Genomic DNA, 16,575 nt, shown 5'->3' with positions numbered 1-16,575 from the left:
TGTGGCGGAAGCGGATTGGCTGGGAGGAGTCCCCGGAAGTGATGCACGGAGGCCCACGTGTGCCTATGCCACCCCACATGGCGGTGCTTCTGAAGAGGTTGCTGCATCGCGGGAGGTCCCCAGCTGCCTTGGGCCGCCTGATGGGGCGGCGCGAAGCCAGCCTGGGCACTGATCCCGGGGCTGCGGTGCGAGTGCGGTTCGCCCCCAGCCCCACAGGTAACCTTGGCGGACGTGACGCTGCAGGCCGAGGCCCACCGTCTCTTGCCCGCCCCCCGAACATTGCGAACGAATCCCTTCCGGTGGAGTCAGACTGGCGGGGCAGTGAGACCTCATTATACGGAAATGGAAATATGTTTACGAGCGAAAATTATTCGCGTTGCCAGGAATTTCGTGCTTATCGTACTGTACCATTACTTTGGGTTCCTTGTTTCTTGGGTATTCAACAAATGTTTAGTGAGTACAGCCTGTTCTAGGCACTGAGATGCAACGGCCTTGGAGAAAGTAGGGCCCCCACTCCCAGGAAGCCTACACTGGTAGTGACTGCTACAAACATGTAAGAAAATAGCTGTAGTTTTAAACAGTCATATGTGTCATGCAGGAGGTGAAGCATTGTAGGGGACAAGGGGTTAGGTAGGATGCTCAGGAATGCGTTGCTGAGGAGGTGCCATGAGAGTTGAGAACGAAGTAACAAGGAACTAGGCCCCTGAAGCCAATAGAAGGAACCTTCTGGGCAGAGGAAATTGGAGGTAGAACGGTCCTGTGGTTAGTGTTGGAGCTTAGCAAGCCAGAGTGGGGCAGGGACCCATTGTGTAGCCTAGTAGCCTCCCCACTAGTTCCTCAAGTTCTTTTCCATCTGAGGCAACCTCCTACCCTCTTCACAAAAAGCACACCTCTTGTTCTAAACTCCTGGGTCCCAAGGCTACCATTGTAAAAGGTCCTACCTGCACAGGATGACCAGGATATTACTTGCCAGGCACTATAGTGTAGAGCCTGCTCCTCAAACCACCCCTGGGGTTGACTGGCTTCTGATTTCCAGTGAATTACAGATTAATACTTTTATAAAATCCATATGAAGAAATTACTAGAAAATTGAAACTCTGGGAAGCATACAAAGTATGAGACTTTCTATTGAATTCAACAGATGTAAAATTCTTCTGTCAAAATGCTCTCAATTTCTAAGCGTTTACTTGCTATTTCTGTACCTACTTGGTTGTGAACTGCCAACAGTTTTCAGACAAGCTCTGGTTTGGGTGCAAAGGCCTGGGATTGTCTGGGTGCAGATTTCTGGCTTTGCCACTTGAGCAAAGCATTGAACCTCTGAATGTTAACATCTGCCAAATAGAGCTGATAATAGTACCTTCCTCATCATTTGAGGTAATCCAGTTGAGGCACTGGAAAGGTGTGTTACCTCATGGAAAGCACTTAACAAGCAGAAGCCTTCTTTATGCTGATCTTAAGTCTTGTTTCCTTGATGATTTGCTGGAAAAGCCTATGTTGGCAAGGCGGTTGACTGCAGACAGAAGAATATAGATCATTGTAGTAGCTAAAATTAATGGTATATTCTGATCAGCATTTATGCCTCACAGCAATCTTGCAAGGAAGGTTTCTATTTTTTGTTGCTAATCTCTCTCAACAAATTAGGAAATTGAAGCTCACAAAAATCAAGTAGAATGTCCAAGGGGAGCAGAATTTGAATCAAGATCTGTAAGACGTCTTGGTTTCAACTACCCGACCCATGGCTTCTATCTTGGGGAACTCTGGTTTTGTGGTGTCCTTGCAATAACTAGCTGAAGGTCACCCATATAATCAGTGTTGAGCTAGAGTCTGCCTGATCCCAGAGGAGCGTTTCCTGTCTCATGCAGGTGCTAGTACCTGAAGATGCAAATGAGCTCAGTGTGAAGACAGGGCCACGACCTTGTCCAAAGAAGGCAGAGTAAGGGGGGAAATGACAGCCCTGGGAAAACTTTAACTGTTCAGTCAGGAATGATGAATAAAGTCTTTTAAGAGTTTAAACTTGGGTGGAGAAATACAGTGGAATCGAATATTTTCATTAGTATCTAAAGGCAGCACTTAGACCATCAAGTAGTCAAAATTCAAAATGTGTGATGTGGTTAGTCCGTACAGTGCATAGAGGGTGTGTGCAAAATGTGACTATACAGTATTTTCAATTGGCAAAGTGTTTCTTCGCCCAGGGACCTCATTGAATTTGCATAAATGAAATGCATGTGTGAAGTGGCTTCAGTGACTAACCATCTGTTTCCCCTTTGGGTGAAACTTGGTCTCAAGGCAAATCTCAGAGTAGAACGATGGGTGCAGGTGGGGAGAGCTGGAGCCGTTTCACAAAATGATATGCTCCAAAATCTGGGTGTTCTTCCACTTCTAGGACGAGGGTAAATGAGTCAGCCGCCCCAGTCCTCTGCTGTGACAGTCTGACTGCTGGAGAGATGGGACAGGGAGAGCCATTTCCTGGGCTTTGATGTTCCTTGGGCCCTTTTATCACAAGCAGAATTGACTTGCCCTTCATCTTCCCCATCTCATCTGGGCTGTCCCCTTCTTCCATCAGGCTTCTTGCACCTGGGTGGCCTCCGCACTGCTTTGTACAACTACATCTTTGCCAAGAAGCACCAAGGGAGCTTCATCCTGAGGCTGGAGGACACAGATCAGACCCGTCTTGTGCCTGGGGCAGCGGAGAATATTGAGGACATGCTCGAGTGGGCAGGTGAGGCTGGCAGGGAAAGGACCCTTCTCCAGGGGAGGAGCAAGGTTCTCCCAGGTGGCGCTAGTGGTAAAGAACCCATCTGCCAATGCTGGAATCACAAGAGACTCAGGTTCGATCCCTGGGTGGGGAAGATCCCCTGGAGGAAGGCCTGGCAACCCACTCCAGTATTCTTACCTGGAGAATCTCATGGACCGAGGAGCCTGGCCAGTTACAGTCCACTGGGTTGCAAAGGGTCGGACACGACTGAGCAATTTAGCGAGCCAGAGAAGGAGCAGGAGAAAGAGCCTGAAAGTCTCATGGGGCCCAGGGTGGAGAACTTGGGAGTCCCCAGAAGAATGGGTACATTTGTGTTGTCTGGGGGGCAGGTACCACCCAGAAAGATACTGAAGCTCCCTGGGGCGGGGGAGGGGAGGCATCAAGGCACTTCTGAGATTCTTGTTTTTATCTCGGAATCTCATCTCCTCCTGGGATCAGGCAGGAAACAGGCCAAGTGGAAGATGGACTGGGAGGCTCCAGGGCTGTGAAGAGCCTGAGGAAGTGCCAGCTCTTTTTGGCCATGTGGGAATCCTGGCCCAGCTCCTCAGATCTTCCGATTTCCAGGAGGAGCCAGATGGCCAAGGTTTTTTGTTTTTGTTTCGGTTTTGATGAGTGCTTCCCATTGTCAAATCTGAACTCAGATGACACATTGTATGAGTCAGACAAAATATGTGCAGCCTCTTAAGTCAGCCTCCCTGTGGGAAGTTTAATTCTGAAGCCAGCTAAGCTCGAGGAGGACAAAGAGGAGTGTATGTTCCCCAGGTCAGTTGCTGCCTACCTGTCAGAACAGGTATGACTACTTAAGCTCCCTACGGGAAAATGCCCAAAACTCCAAGACTCTCTCGACAACGTGTGCTCTAATCTCAGGTAAATCATTAACTACACTCTGGGTTACTGAAGAGCAAAAACTGATTTCATTTCTGTCCTCGACTGTAGAAGATTTAGCAGAAACAGTCGAGATTAGCTGAGTGAAAGAATTCATGCACCAAGGTCACTTACTGTGGTCCAGGTAGTATTCAAGCATAAAACCAAGACCCTGCCCTCAGTAAATAGGGGAAGACAGACTTAAAAAAAAACAAACTGAATTCTAGGGACTTCCCTGGTGGTCCAGTGGTTAAGACTCCAAGCTTCCAGTGCTAGGGGCATTGGTTCTATCCCTGGTCAGGGAACTAAGATGCTATATGCCAGGTGGTAGGGAAAAAAAAAAACCCACAGGTGAGCTCATCCTTACTCTGATATGAAGCAGTGATAAGTGCTGTAGAGAAAGGGGTAGCAGGTGAGCAAACCAGCAGGGAGGGGTGGGTGCTCTTTGAGATAGGACAGACTTCCCCAAGGGGGTGGACAGGAGCACAGAGACCTGCACAAAGTGAGAAGTTGGCGCTGTGGTTGCCTAGGGGGAGCAAGCTCAAAGCCCAGGGAGTAGCAGATGTACAGGCCCTACAGAAGCTTAGTGCTGGGCATATTTGAAGAGCAGCAAGGAAGCCAGCGTGGCCCCAGCACAGCGAGGAGACCAGCAAAAGTGAAAGTCGCTCAGTCATGTCTGACTCTTTGCGATTCCATATATTGTACAGTCCATGGACTTCTCCAGGCCAGAATACTGGAGTGGGTAGCCTTTCCCTTCTCCAGGGGATCTTCCCAACCCAGGGATCGAACCCGGATCTCCTGCATTCCAGGCGGCTTCTTTACCAGCTGAGCCACAAGGGAAGCCCCAGAATACAGGAGTGGGTAGCCTATCCCTTCTCTAGTGGATCTTCCCGACCCAAGAATCGAGCTAGAGTCTCCTGCATTGCAGACGGATTCTTTACCCACTGAGCTATCAGGGAAGCCCAAGGAGACCAGAGGACTTGGAATTGTGACGTGAGGACACAGTGATGGGCAAGAGATCGTGACTGGCTGTGTGTGGAGCACGTGCTCCATGTCCCACAGACTGTGCTAGCACAAGGGCCCTGGGATGAGCAAGACTGATGCGCCCAGCCTCTTAGAGCCCTCGGCTTGGCCCAGGGGTATGACCGAAGCGGGCTGGGATCCACACCCCAGGTGGGTAATTTCTGGCTGTTCTTGCTTCAGCAGTCAACCTGTAATTTATATAAAATGAAATTCACCATTTCAAAGTGGCCTTCAGTATATTCACTGTATTGTGCATCCATCACCCCTCTAATTCTAGAACATTTCCATCAACTCAAAACTGCAAACCAGTTAGCAGGCACTCCCTGTCCCTCCTTCCCTCCTGCCAGTGGCAACCAGTAACGTCAGTCTGTATGGTTTGCCCATTTGAGACGTTTCATTTTATGACTGGCTTATACTTAGCATAAGGCCCATGTACGTTGTTGCTGTTCAGTCACTAAGTCGTCGTGACTACATGAACTGCAGCACTCCAGGTTCCCCTACCCTCCGTTATCTCCCAGAGTTGCTCAAATTCAGGTGCATCAAGTCAGTGACTCTAGCTAACCGTCTCAGCCTCTGCCACCCGCTTCTGCTTTGGTCTTCAGTCTTCCCAGCTTCTGGGTCTTTTCGAGTGAGTCACCTTTTCACCTAAGGTGGCCAAAGTATTGGAGCTTCACCTTTAGCATCAGTCCTTCCAGTGAGTATTCTGGGATGATGTCCTTTAGAATTGACTGGTTTGATCTCCTTGCAGTCCAAGGGACTCTAATGAGTCTTCTCTAGCACCACAGTTCAAAAGCATCAATTCTTTGTCATTCAGCCTTCTGGGCTTCCCTAGTGGCTTAGTAAAGAATCTGCCTGCAGTGCAGGAGACCCAGGTTTGGCCCCTGAGTCAGGAAGATCCCTTGGAGAAGTAAATGCCAACCCACTCCAGGCAAGAATACTGGACAGAGGAGCCTGGCAGGCAAGAGTTGGACTCAAGTGAGTGACTAAACCACAATCACCAGCCTTCTTTAGAGTCCAGTTCTCACAACCATACATGACTACTGGAAAACCATAGCTTTGACTCTATGGACCTTTGTTGGCAAAGTGACGTCTCTGCTTTTTGATACACTATCTAGGTTTGTCATAACTTTCCTTCCAAGGAGCAAGTGTCTTTTAATTTCATGGCTGCAGTCACCATCCGCTGTGATTTGGGGGCCCAAGAAAATAAAAACCTTCAGTACTTTCACTTTTTCCCCTTCTGTTTGCTGTGACGTGATGGCCATCTGGTCCAGATGGCATGATGTTAGTTTTGTGAATGCTGAGTTTCCAGCTGGCTTTTTCACTCTCCTCTTTCATGCTCATTAAGAGACTCTCTAGTTCCTTCTCACTTTCCGCCATTAGAGTGGTATCTGTGTATCTGAGGTTGTCGATATTTCTCCCGGCAATCTTGATTCCAGCTTTTGATTCATCCAGCCTGGCATTTTGCATGATGTACTCTGCATATAAGTTAAACAAGCAGGGTGACAATATACAGCCTTGACGGACTCCTTTCCCAATTTGCAACCAGTCTGTTTTTCCATGTCCCGTTTTAACTGCTGGCTCTTGACGCCCATACAGGTTTCTCAGGAGACGGGAAGGTGGTCAGGTACTCCCATCCCTTTAAGAATTTTCTATAGTTTGTTGTGATCCACACAGTCAAAGGCTTTAGCATAGTCAGTGAAGCTGAAGAAGATGTTTTTCTGGAATTCCCTTGCTATCTCTATGATCTAATGAGTGCTGGCAATTTGATCTCTGGTTCCTTTGCCTTTTCTAAACCCAGCTTGTATTAATACATCTGGAAGTTCTTGTTTCACATACTGCTGAAGCCTGCTGTTGCTTATTCACTCAGTTGTGTCCAACTCTTTGTGACCCCGTGGACTGTAGCTTGTCAGGCTTCTCTGTCCATGGAATTCTCCAGGCAAGAATATTGAAGTGGGTTGCCAGTTTTTTCTCTAGGGAATCTTCACAACCCAGCGATTGAACCTGGGTCTCCTGCATTGTAGGCAGATTCTTTACCGTCTTAGCTACCAGATGGTAAAGCTAGGCTGAAGCCTAGCTTGAAGGATTTTCAGCATAACCTTGCTAGCACATGAAATGACCACAATTGTGTGGTAGTGTGACTATTCTTTGGGATTGCCTTTTTTTGGCATTGGAATGAAAACTGACCTTTTCCAGTCCTGTGGCCACTGCTGAGTTTTCCAAATTTGCTGTCATATTGAGTATAGCATTTTAATGGCATCATTTTTTAGGATTCTAAATAGCTCAGCTGAAATTCTGTCACCTCCAGAAGCTTTATTTGTAGTAATGCTTCCTAAGGCCCACTTGACTTCACACTCGAGGATGTCTGGCTCTAGGTGAGTGACCTAGATACCATCGTGGTTATCCGGATCATTAAGACCTTTTTTGTATAATTCTCCTGTGTGTTCTTACCACCTCTTCTTAATCTCTACTCCTTCTGTTAGGTCCTTACTGTGTCTGTCCTTCATTGTCCCCATCCTTCATGAAACGTTCTCTTGATATCTCCAATTTTCTTGAAGAGATCTCTAGTCTTTCCCATTCTAGTGTTTTCCTCTATTTCTTTGCATCATTCATTTAAGAAGGCCTCCTTATCTCTCCTTGCTCTTCTCTGGAATTCTGCATTCAGTTGGATTTATCTTCCCTTTCTCCCTTGCCTTTTGCTTGTCTTCTTTCCTCAGGTATTTGTAAAACCTCCTCAGAAAACCACTTTGCCTTCTTACGTTTCTTTTTCTTTGGGATGGTTTTGGTCACTGCCTCCTGTGCCTTGTTAGGAACATCCATCCCTAGTTCTTCAAGCACTCTGTCTACTAGATCTAATGCTTTGAATCTATTCATCACCTCCACTGTATGATCATAAGGGATTTGATTTAGGTCATACCTAAATCATCCCAAGATAAGCACAATAAAGGACGGAAATGGTAAAGACGTAATAGAAGCAGAAGCAATCAAGAAAAGATGGAAAGAATACACAGAACTCTACAAAAAAGATCTTAATGACCCAGATAACCATAATGGTGTATTCCCTCACTCACCTAGAGCCAGACATCCTGGAGTGTGAAGTCAAGTGGGTCTTTGGAAGCACTGCTGCCAATAAAGCTAGTGGAGGTGATGGAATTTCTGCAAAGCTATTTAACTTCCTAAAACATGATGCTATTTAAGTGCTACAATGAATATGTCAACAAATTTGGAAAACCCAGCAATGGCCACAGGACTGGAAAAGGTCACTGCTCATCCCAGTTCCCAAGAAGTAGTAAAGCATGTTCAGACCACCAGACAGTTACACTCATCTCCCATGCTAGTAAGGTTATCCTCAAAATCCTCAAGCTAGACTTCAGCATCATGTGAACCGAGAACTTGTAGATGTTCAAGCTGGGTTCAGAAAAGGCACAGGAACCAGAGATCAAATTGCCAGCATTCGCTGGATCATAGAGAAAGCAAGGGAATTCCAGAAAAACATCTACCTCTGTTTCATTGACTATGCTAAAGCCTTTGACTGTGTGGACTATCACAAAGTGTGGAAAACTCTTAAGGAGATGGGAATACCAGATTTTCTTACATGTCTCCTGAGAAGTCTCTGTGTGGGTCAGGAAGCAAGTTAGAACCCTGTAAGGAACAACTGACTGGTTCAGGATTGAGAAAGAAGTATGACAAAGCTGTTTATTGTCACCCTGTTTAATAAAACTATACACAGAGCATATGATGCAAAATGTTGAACCGGATGAGTTAACACACTAGAATCAAGATTGCTGGGAGAAATATTAACAACCTCAGCGTGAGGATAATGTCACTCTAATGGCAGAAAGTGAAGAGGAACTAAACAGCCTCTTGATGAGGGTGAAGGAGAAGAGTGAAAAAGCCAGCTTAAAACTAAATATTATATTGAAAAAGCTAAGATCATGGCATCCGGTCTCATTACTGCATGGCAGATAGGTGGGGAAACGTGGAAGTAGTGACAGATTTCCTCTTCTTGGGCTCCAAAATCCCTGCAGATGGTGGCAGCAGCCATGAAGTTAGAAGACAGTTGCTTCGTGGCAGAAAAGCTGTGACAAACCTAGACAGTCTGTTAAAAAGGAAAGACATCACTTTGCTCACAAAGACCATATAGTCAAGGCTGTGTCTTTCCAGTTGTCATGTACAGATGTGACAGCTTTACCATAAAGAAGGCAGAGTGCCAAAGCATCAATACATTTGGACTGTGGTGTGGAGAAGACTCTTGAGAGTCTCTTGGAAAGCAAGGAGATCAGACCAGTCGATCTTAAAGGAAATCAACCCTGAATACTCTTTGGAAGGGCTGATGCTGAAGCTGAAGCTCCCATACTCTGGCCGCCTGATACGAACAGCTGACTTATTGGGAAAGACCCTGATGGTGGGAACGATAGCAGGCAGAAGCAGGAGAGGGCAACAGAGGATGAGATGGTTGAATGGGATCACCGATGCAATGACATGGTGAGATGGTGAGGGACAGGGAAGCCTTGCATGCTGCAGTCGCAAAGAGTCAGACAGCTTGGCGACTGAACAACAGCAACAAAAAGCCTCGAGGTTTTTCCTGTTTTCTTCAATTTAAGCGTGAATTTTGCAATAAGGAGCTCATGATCTGAGCCACAGTCAGCTCCAGGTCTTGTTTTTATCTGATGTATAGAGCTTTTCCATCCTCGGCTGCAAAGAACATAATCAATCTGGTTTCGGTATTGACCATCTGGTGGTATCCATGTGTAAAGTCGTCTCTTGGGTTGGAAGAGGGTGTTTGCTGTAATCAGCATGTTCTCTTGACAAAACTCTGTTGGTGTTAGCCCTGATTCATTTTTGTACTCTGAAAGCAAACTTGCCTGTTATTCTGGATATCTCCTTAATTCCTACTTTCGCCTTCCAATCTCCTGTGATGAAAAGGACATCTTTTTTTGGTGTTCGTCCTAGAAGATGTTGTAGGTCTTCATAGAACTGATCAGCTTCTTCAGCATCAGTGGTTGGGGCATACACTTGGATTTACTGTATGTTGCATGGTTTGCCTTGGAAACAAACCAAGACCATTCTGGCATTTCTGAGATTATACTTAAGTACTCCATTTCTTTTTTGTTGACTATGAGGGCTACACCATTTCTTTTAAGGGATTCTTGCCCACAGTAGTAGATAAAATGGTTATCTAAATTAAATTCACCCATTCCCATCCATTTTCTTCACTGATTCCTAAAGATGCTGGTGTTCACTCTTGACATCTCTTGCTTGACCACATCCAATTTACCTTGATTCATGGACCTAACATTCCAGGTTCCTCTGCAATATTGTTCTTTACAACATCAGACTTTATTTTCACCACCAGACACATCCACAGCTGAGCGTCGTTTCCGCTTTGGCCCAGCTGCTTCCTTCTTTCTGGAGCTGTTAGTAATTGCCCTCCACTCTTCTCCAGTAGCATATCAGACACTTACCGACTTGGGGGTGGGGTGGAGCTTATATTCTGGTATCATTTTTTTTGACTTTTCATACCGCTCATGGGGTTCTCACAGCAAGAACCCTGGAGTGGATTGCCATTTCCTCTTCCTGTAGCCCACGTTTTGTCAGAATTCTCCACTGTGACCTGTCTGTCTTGTGTGGTCCTGCATGGCCTGGCTCAGAGCTTCATTGAGGTACACATGCCCCTTCTCCAGGACAAGGCTGTGATCCCTGAAGGGGACGTTGCAGCATGTATGTTGTAGCGTGAATGAATTCTTTCTTTTTTATGACCAAGCAATATTCATTATGTGGAGATACCACTTTTTGCTTATTCATCAGTGGTTGGGCATTTAGATTATTTCTACATTTTGGATATGATGAGTCAAATTTCTATGAACATTTACATACTATTTCTTACGTGTATCTAGTGGAGTCTCTCTTAAACCCTGGAGCATATACCAGATGTTGGACATGCTGACATTAGATCAAGAAGGAACCCCAGATGCACGTAACCCATCCCCCCTTCTCTGACAAATGAAGCAATATCACTATCAACAGAACCAATGATACTGGCAGCCAGGACCTACTGAGAGCTGAGATATGCCAGCCAGGGCGCCGAGCCTTCCCATAGGCTGTCTTATTCCAGCTTCATGATGACCCTCAGGAGAAAGTAAATGTGTGTTACGTGTTTGTCAGTCAGTCCTGTCTGACTCTTTGTGACCCCATGGACTGTAGCCGGCTCCTCCATCTGTGGGATTCTCCAGGCAAGAATACTGGAGTGGGTTGCCATTTCCTTTTCCAGGGGATCTTCCCAACTCAGGGATCGAACCCAGGTCTCCTCCATTGCAGGCAGACTCTTTATGGTTTGAGCCACCAGGGAAGCCTAAGTAAATGTTTGTTTCCTTCTTTTAAAAGAGGAAACCGAGGCTCTGCAAGGTGTCTTGCCTGGCCTTAGAGCTGGCCAGTGCCTTTGAGCCCAGGCCCCTCTACCTCCAGAGACTGTGGGACATCGGGTGTGCAGGATTAACCCTGTCCTTAGCTTCCTAATTCATTTGACAGCCCTCTGAGGGCAGAAACACCATCATCTAGCTCTTCTGTGGCCCCTCTGCCTCTCCTGGAAGCATTTACAAGTGAAATCTATCCTTTGTGACCTGTGGAAACCAGACCTTGGGTTGGGGTTTGGGCTTATAATGGATCACGTTTGATCTAACAGCATATGTTGTAGCTTCCATGTTCTACACGGAAGCCATTGGGCTAAGCACTTTGTGAGCACTGATGCATTTAAGTCTTAGTCACTCTGCACAGTAGACTCTTAGCTCCACTTTTCAGAGGAGGAAACCAAGGCTTAGGAGAGCTAAGGAATGCAAGAGGCAGACCACGGAGTGGTTAAGAGCATGGGCCTGGGACCAGCTAGCCTGGCTTTGAATGTTGTTGTACCCACTTGTCCTTGGCCAGGTGACATGACACAGCCTCTTGGTGCTCCTGTGTCCTCCTTTCTGAATGGGGTTCACAACAGCACCTACCAGGTTGGGTGGTTTGGAGCCTTAACAGTGATCACAGAATATAAAAGCAGCCTCGCAGGTTCATGGCACCACCCTTTGTCACAGTAGTCAAGGGCCAAGCCAGGAGCCCAGCTGGCCTGGATGGGCTGTCCCTGAACCACACTGCTTCTCCTGAGTCCGCTGTGCCAGGGCAGGGCTGGTTTGTCACTCTTCGGGGCAAGGATAGAGGGAGAGGATATGCCAAAGAGGGTGTGGATCGTGGAGCGGGTGCTCCTCCATCCAACTGCTTACCCACCAGCCTTGTGACCTTAAGCGTTAATCCCTCTGTGCTTTACCTCTTCATCTGGAAAAGAGAAATGATAAGAGTGACAGCCTCATGGATTGTTGGGAGGATTAAAAGCTCTGCAATGTGTGTGAATTGCTTCTCTGGTGGCTCGGATGGTAAAGAATCCGCCTGCAACGCAGGAGACCCAGGTTTGATCTCTGGGTCGGGAAGATCCCCCTGGAGAAGGGACCAACTCTGGTATTCTTGCCTGGAGAATCCCATGGACAGAAGAGCCTGGCGGGTTACAGCCCGTGGGATCGCAGAGTCGGACATGACTGAGAAACTAACACCACCGCCACTGGGGTGTGTGGAACGCTTGTAGCAGTCCTGGGAACCTGTGCTGTGTCTTCGGGGTCATTATTGTTTGGTGATTGCCCTCTGCCTGTGTTCCAGGCGTTCCCCCAGACGAGAGTCCCCGGCGCGGAGGGCCTGCTGGGCCCTACCTTCAGTCTCAGCGGCTTGCGCTCTACGCCCAGGCTGCTGAAGCCCTGCTGAAGAGTGGTGCTGCGTACCTGTGTTTCTGCTCACCCCAGCGGCTGGAGCTCCTGAAGAAGGAGGCCCTGAGGAACCGCCAGACGCCCCGGTGAGAGCCCCAGCCTGTCACCGTGCCTCCCTAGGGGCGGCTGCATTTGTTCGCTCCTGCTGCGTAACAAATGACACCCAACCCACCTACCTCAGGGTTCTTGCAGGTCAGGAGTCTGGGCACAGCTTAGCTGGCTCCTTCCGCTCAGGGTTTCTCAAAGCCGCCATCAGGGTCTAGGCCAGCCTTGCCTTTGTCTCGATTGCTGGGCTTGCGGAGGATTTACTTCCATCCCTCTTGGAGGCTGTTTCCTGGAGACAACAGTCCCGGCCCAGTGGGCCTCTCTCCACTGGGCAGCTTACCACTTGGTAGTTGGCGTTCCTTCAGGTGAGCCGGGGAGAAGGTGGTGGGCAGGAACTGGAGCGAGCAGGGTGGAAGCCAAAGCCTCTGCGTCACCCAATCGAGGAAGTGACGTCTCCTGGCTGCGTTGTGCTCTGGTCACCAGAAGGAAGTCAGGAGGGCCAGCCCACACTCGAGGGCGGGGAGGACACAGGGCAAAAACACCGGGAAGGGTATCTCTGGGGCTGGGTCAGCTCTGCCTGCCGCCCTGGGCCTCAGGTGTGTAAGGTCATTTAAAGTCTTTCTTATTTGGGGACTTCCTGGTGGTCCGGTGGCTGAGACGCCGCACTCCCAGTCCAGGGGCCTGGGTTCAGTCCCTGGTCAGGGAGCTGGATCCCACGTGACGCAACTTCAGAGTTCACATTGTTGTTTAGTCGCTCAGTCGCATCCAACTGTTTTGCGACCCCATGACTGTAGCCTGCCAGGTTCCTCTGTCCATGCAGTTTCCCAGGAAAAAATACTGGAGTGGATTGCCATTTCCTTCTCCAGGGGATCTTCCCGAACCAGGGATCAAACCTGCGCTTCTGTATCTCCTGCATCACGGGTGGATTTTTTTTATACCTAGGAAGAGCAAGAGTTCACACACCACAACTGAAAAAAAGATCCTGCTTGCTGGCACAGCCAAATAAATGTTTTAAAATAATTCTTTTTAGATTAGTAAAATCTGTCTCATGTTCAGGAAGGTGTATATGCAAAGATCTGTGCCAGCCCTGACTCTGGCTCTCCGATTCCTTCTCCAGAGACAATCCAAAGGTGTCTCCTCCAGAGACATGCAGTGAAGACCCTGATGAATGCATGCTATTTCCCCTCCTTATTATGTAGCTTATAGATGCCACTGACTATGATGAGGATCAGTCTGTGTGAGTCCATAAATTTCCTTACACTTGCAAACTATTCTGTCACAGGGCTGAGTCCTCACTCACTTCATCAGTTCCTTACTGATGAACATTCATGTTACTTCTAATCTTTTGTATTAAAAATTGAGGGTGCTGAGGAGCAATATTGATGTCCATCATTTTGCATGTCTGTAGAATGTGTGTGTTGGGTTACCTCCCTAGATTTGGAGTTGCAGGGTCAGTTTGGGGCTTTGATAGATACTGTCTAGTGGCTCTTTATTAGCTTGTACTCCCATCAGCATAGCATTCAAGTTCCAGTGTCAGTGAACTCTGGACACGGGCTTGGATATTCATACAAGGTCACGACATTCACTGCAGCATTGCTTTTTAAATCATAAACAGTCTATTTGCCTGTTGACGTGTTATTTTTTTTAAATTACCATCATACTCTGTCTTGGAATCCATGAAGCCATTTATGATTGAACATTTAGGTCAGTGTCGAGGACAGTGCTTTCAAGTGTTATATTTGTGTGTCAGGACACTTTGGGGAGCAAGTAACAAATACTCTGTTTAAAACGGACAAACTGGAGCTTCTCATACTTTAATGTGCAGAAGAATCACCTGAAGATCTAGTTAACGGGCAGCTTCTGATGTAGCAGTTCTGGGGAGGGGCTGAGATGCTGCATATCTGACGAGCTCCCAAGTGAGGCTGATGCTAGCAGTCCACAGACCACATTTGCGTAGTCAGAGCATAGACCACGCAGACATTTGTCTTCTCATTCTGCAGCAGCCGGAGGTGTGGGACTCCAGGACGAAACCAGCAGCTCTGAGAAGGCGGGACTCTCTTTTGTTCTCTTTCTGCCTCCCTTGCTGCCTCCCTCCCTCAGTCAGTTCCAAGTGGCTGCAGCAGCTTGTGACTCACTCTCAGGCTCACTTGGAGAGAAAAATCTTTCCCAGAATCTTCATCATCCTCTACCTGCCAGGCATACATCTCTTTGAATCTCAGTGACTAGAATGGTCCAGTGTGGACGGGTCAGTTGTATAGAGGAATGGGATCGCACACTTAGCAACACCCATCGTGATTCACCCGCTTGGGTGACATTTGACCAGGAAGAATGTCAACCAAGGAAGAAAGGAAACAGACTTGAGTCTGCTGTGCTATGTTATTACACTTAGTTCTCCCACACAACAACCTTATTATCCCCGTTCAAGACTGAAGAAACTGCTGAGAGAGGTAAATGACCTGCCCAGGGTCACGGTTATCAGACACACGGCTACAGCTCACGCCCATCACCAATGCTCTTAGTAACTCTCAGCTCCCACTCTGCTTCCCAACAGGTATGACAATCGGTGCCGGAGCCTGAGCCAGGCGCAGGTGGCCCAGAAGCTGGCCACAGACCCGAAGCCTGCCATCCGCTTCCGCCTGGACGGGGAGGCGCCAGCCTTCCAGGACTTGGTATATGGCTGGAATCGGCACGAGGTGGCCAGCGTGGAGGGGGACCCGGTCATCCTGAAGAGCGATGGCTTCCCCACGTACCACCTGGCCTCCGTGGTGGATGACCACCACATGGGCATCAGCCACGTGCTGCGGGGCTCCGAGTGGCTGGTCTCCACCTCCAAGCACCTGCTCCTCTACCAGGCTCTGGGCTGGCAGCCCCCACACTTTGCCCACCTGCCCCTGCTCCTCAACAAGGATGGCAGCAAGCTGTCCAAGAGGCAAGGAGACATCTTCTTGGAGCATTTTGCTGCCACTGGCTTCCTGCCAGACGCCTTGCTCGACATCATCACCAACTGCGGTTCAGGGTTTGCAGGTACCCACTCCCCTGAGAGGTCCTGGAGAGACCATAGTGGTGAGGAGCTGGGGCCCTGGGTCAGGCTACCTGGCCTTCAGTCCCAGCTGTGCTGTCCAAAGGCTCTGTGATTTTCTTTTAGTTTATTGATCTTATTTTACTGTGGTTTGCGGGCTTCTCATTGTGGTGGCTTCTGTTGAGGAGCACAGGCTCTCGGTGCACGGGCCCAGTTGCTCCGAGGCCTGTGGGATCATCCTAGATCAGGGGTCAAACTGGCGTCCCCGTGCTGCAAGGTGAATGCTTAGCCACTGAACCACCAGGGAAGCCGTGGCTGTGTGATCTTATGTGAGTTCTTTCTTTGTCCACCATTTATTGAGCCAGGCACCATGTTAAGTTCTGGGGCTACAACAGTGAGCAAGGTGTAATCTCTGGCCTCAAAGGAGCTTATGATCTGTGAGCCTTGGTTGCCTCGTCTGTAAAGTGGAGCTAAGCATCTTCCTCTCTGAGTTAAGTTCGGATTCACTAAGCTACTATGGGGCGCCAGCACAGTATCTGCTACACGATAAGTACAAAAATACAGATCCTGTGATTATTGTGGTTATATTATTAGAGTAGAGTAAGTATGTACTCTGGGAGTATAACTAGTATTACTGTGACCCTGGCTTCCCTGGTGGCTCAGACGGTAAAGCGTCTGCCTGCAGTGCGGGAGACCTGGGTTTGATCCCCTGGAGAAGGAAATAGTGACCCACTCCAGTACTCTTGCCTGGAAAATTCCATGATGAGAGGCTTCTCAGGGCCAGGTAGGCTACAGTCCATGGGGTCACAAAGAGTCAGACATGACTGAGTGACTTCACTTCACTGTGACCCTAGTTTATTCCAAGCTGACCCAAGACGTCAGGCCCACATCTTGATGATGTGCAAAGTAGAATGATCTCTTTGGTCAAGGATGGTTTCTGAAAACATGGCCATAAATAGTCTGCCTACTGCTTTTTCTGCTCTTGTCTTATTTAAGCCTTAAAATACCCATGAGAGGGATGTATTCTCAACACTCTTTGTTAGAAGCTTACGAGGCCCAGGGAGGTTGAGTAGCTCAAC

General features: G+C 48.1%; 1 protein-coding gene across 1 annotated transcript in view; it reads left to right on the top strand.

Moving 5' to 3' along the window:
* The first annotated feature begins 23 nt into the window (after positions 1 to 23).
* Positions 24 to 16,575, top strand: part of EARS2 (glutamyl-tRNA synthetase 2, mitochondrial) — a 28,843-nt gene continuing 12,291 nt past the window's right edge. The window contains exons 1-4 of the mRNA XM_040257807.1: positions 24 to 216; positions 2,564 to 2,719; positions 12,329 to 12,518; positions 15,029 to 15,501. Of these exons, the coding sequence (XP_040113741.1) occupies positions 42 to 216; positions 2,564 to 2,719; positions 12,329 to 12,518; positions 15,029 to 15,501 (994 nt within the window). The 5' untranslated portion in view covers positions 24 to 41. The remainder of the gene's footprint in view (positions 217 to 2,563; positions 2,720 to 12,328; positions 12,519 to 15,028; positions 15,502 to 16,575) is intronic.

Source organism: Oryx dammah, unplaced genomic scaffold (genome assembly GCF_014754425.2).
Source record: "Oryx dammah isolate SB20612 unplaced genomic scaffold, SCBI_Odam_1.1 HiC_scaffold_2, whole genome shotgun sequence".
In the NCBI taxonomy this organism is placed as follows: Eukaryota; Metazoa; Chordata; class Mammalia; order Artiodactyla; family Bovidae; genus Oryx; species Oryx dammah.
Note: the sequence above shows the minus strand (reverse complement) of the source record. Positions and strands in the feature narration are given on the sequence as shown.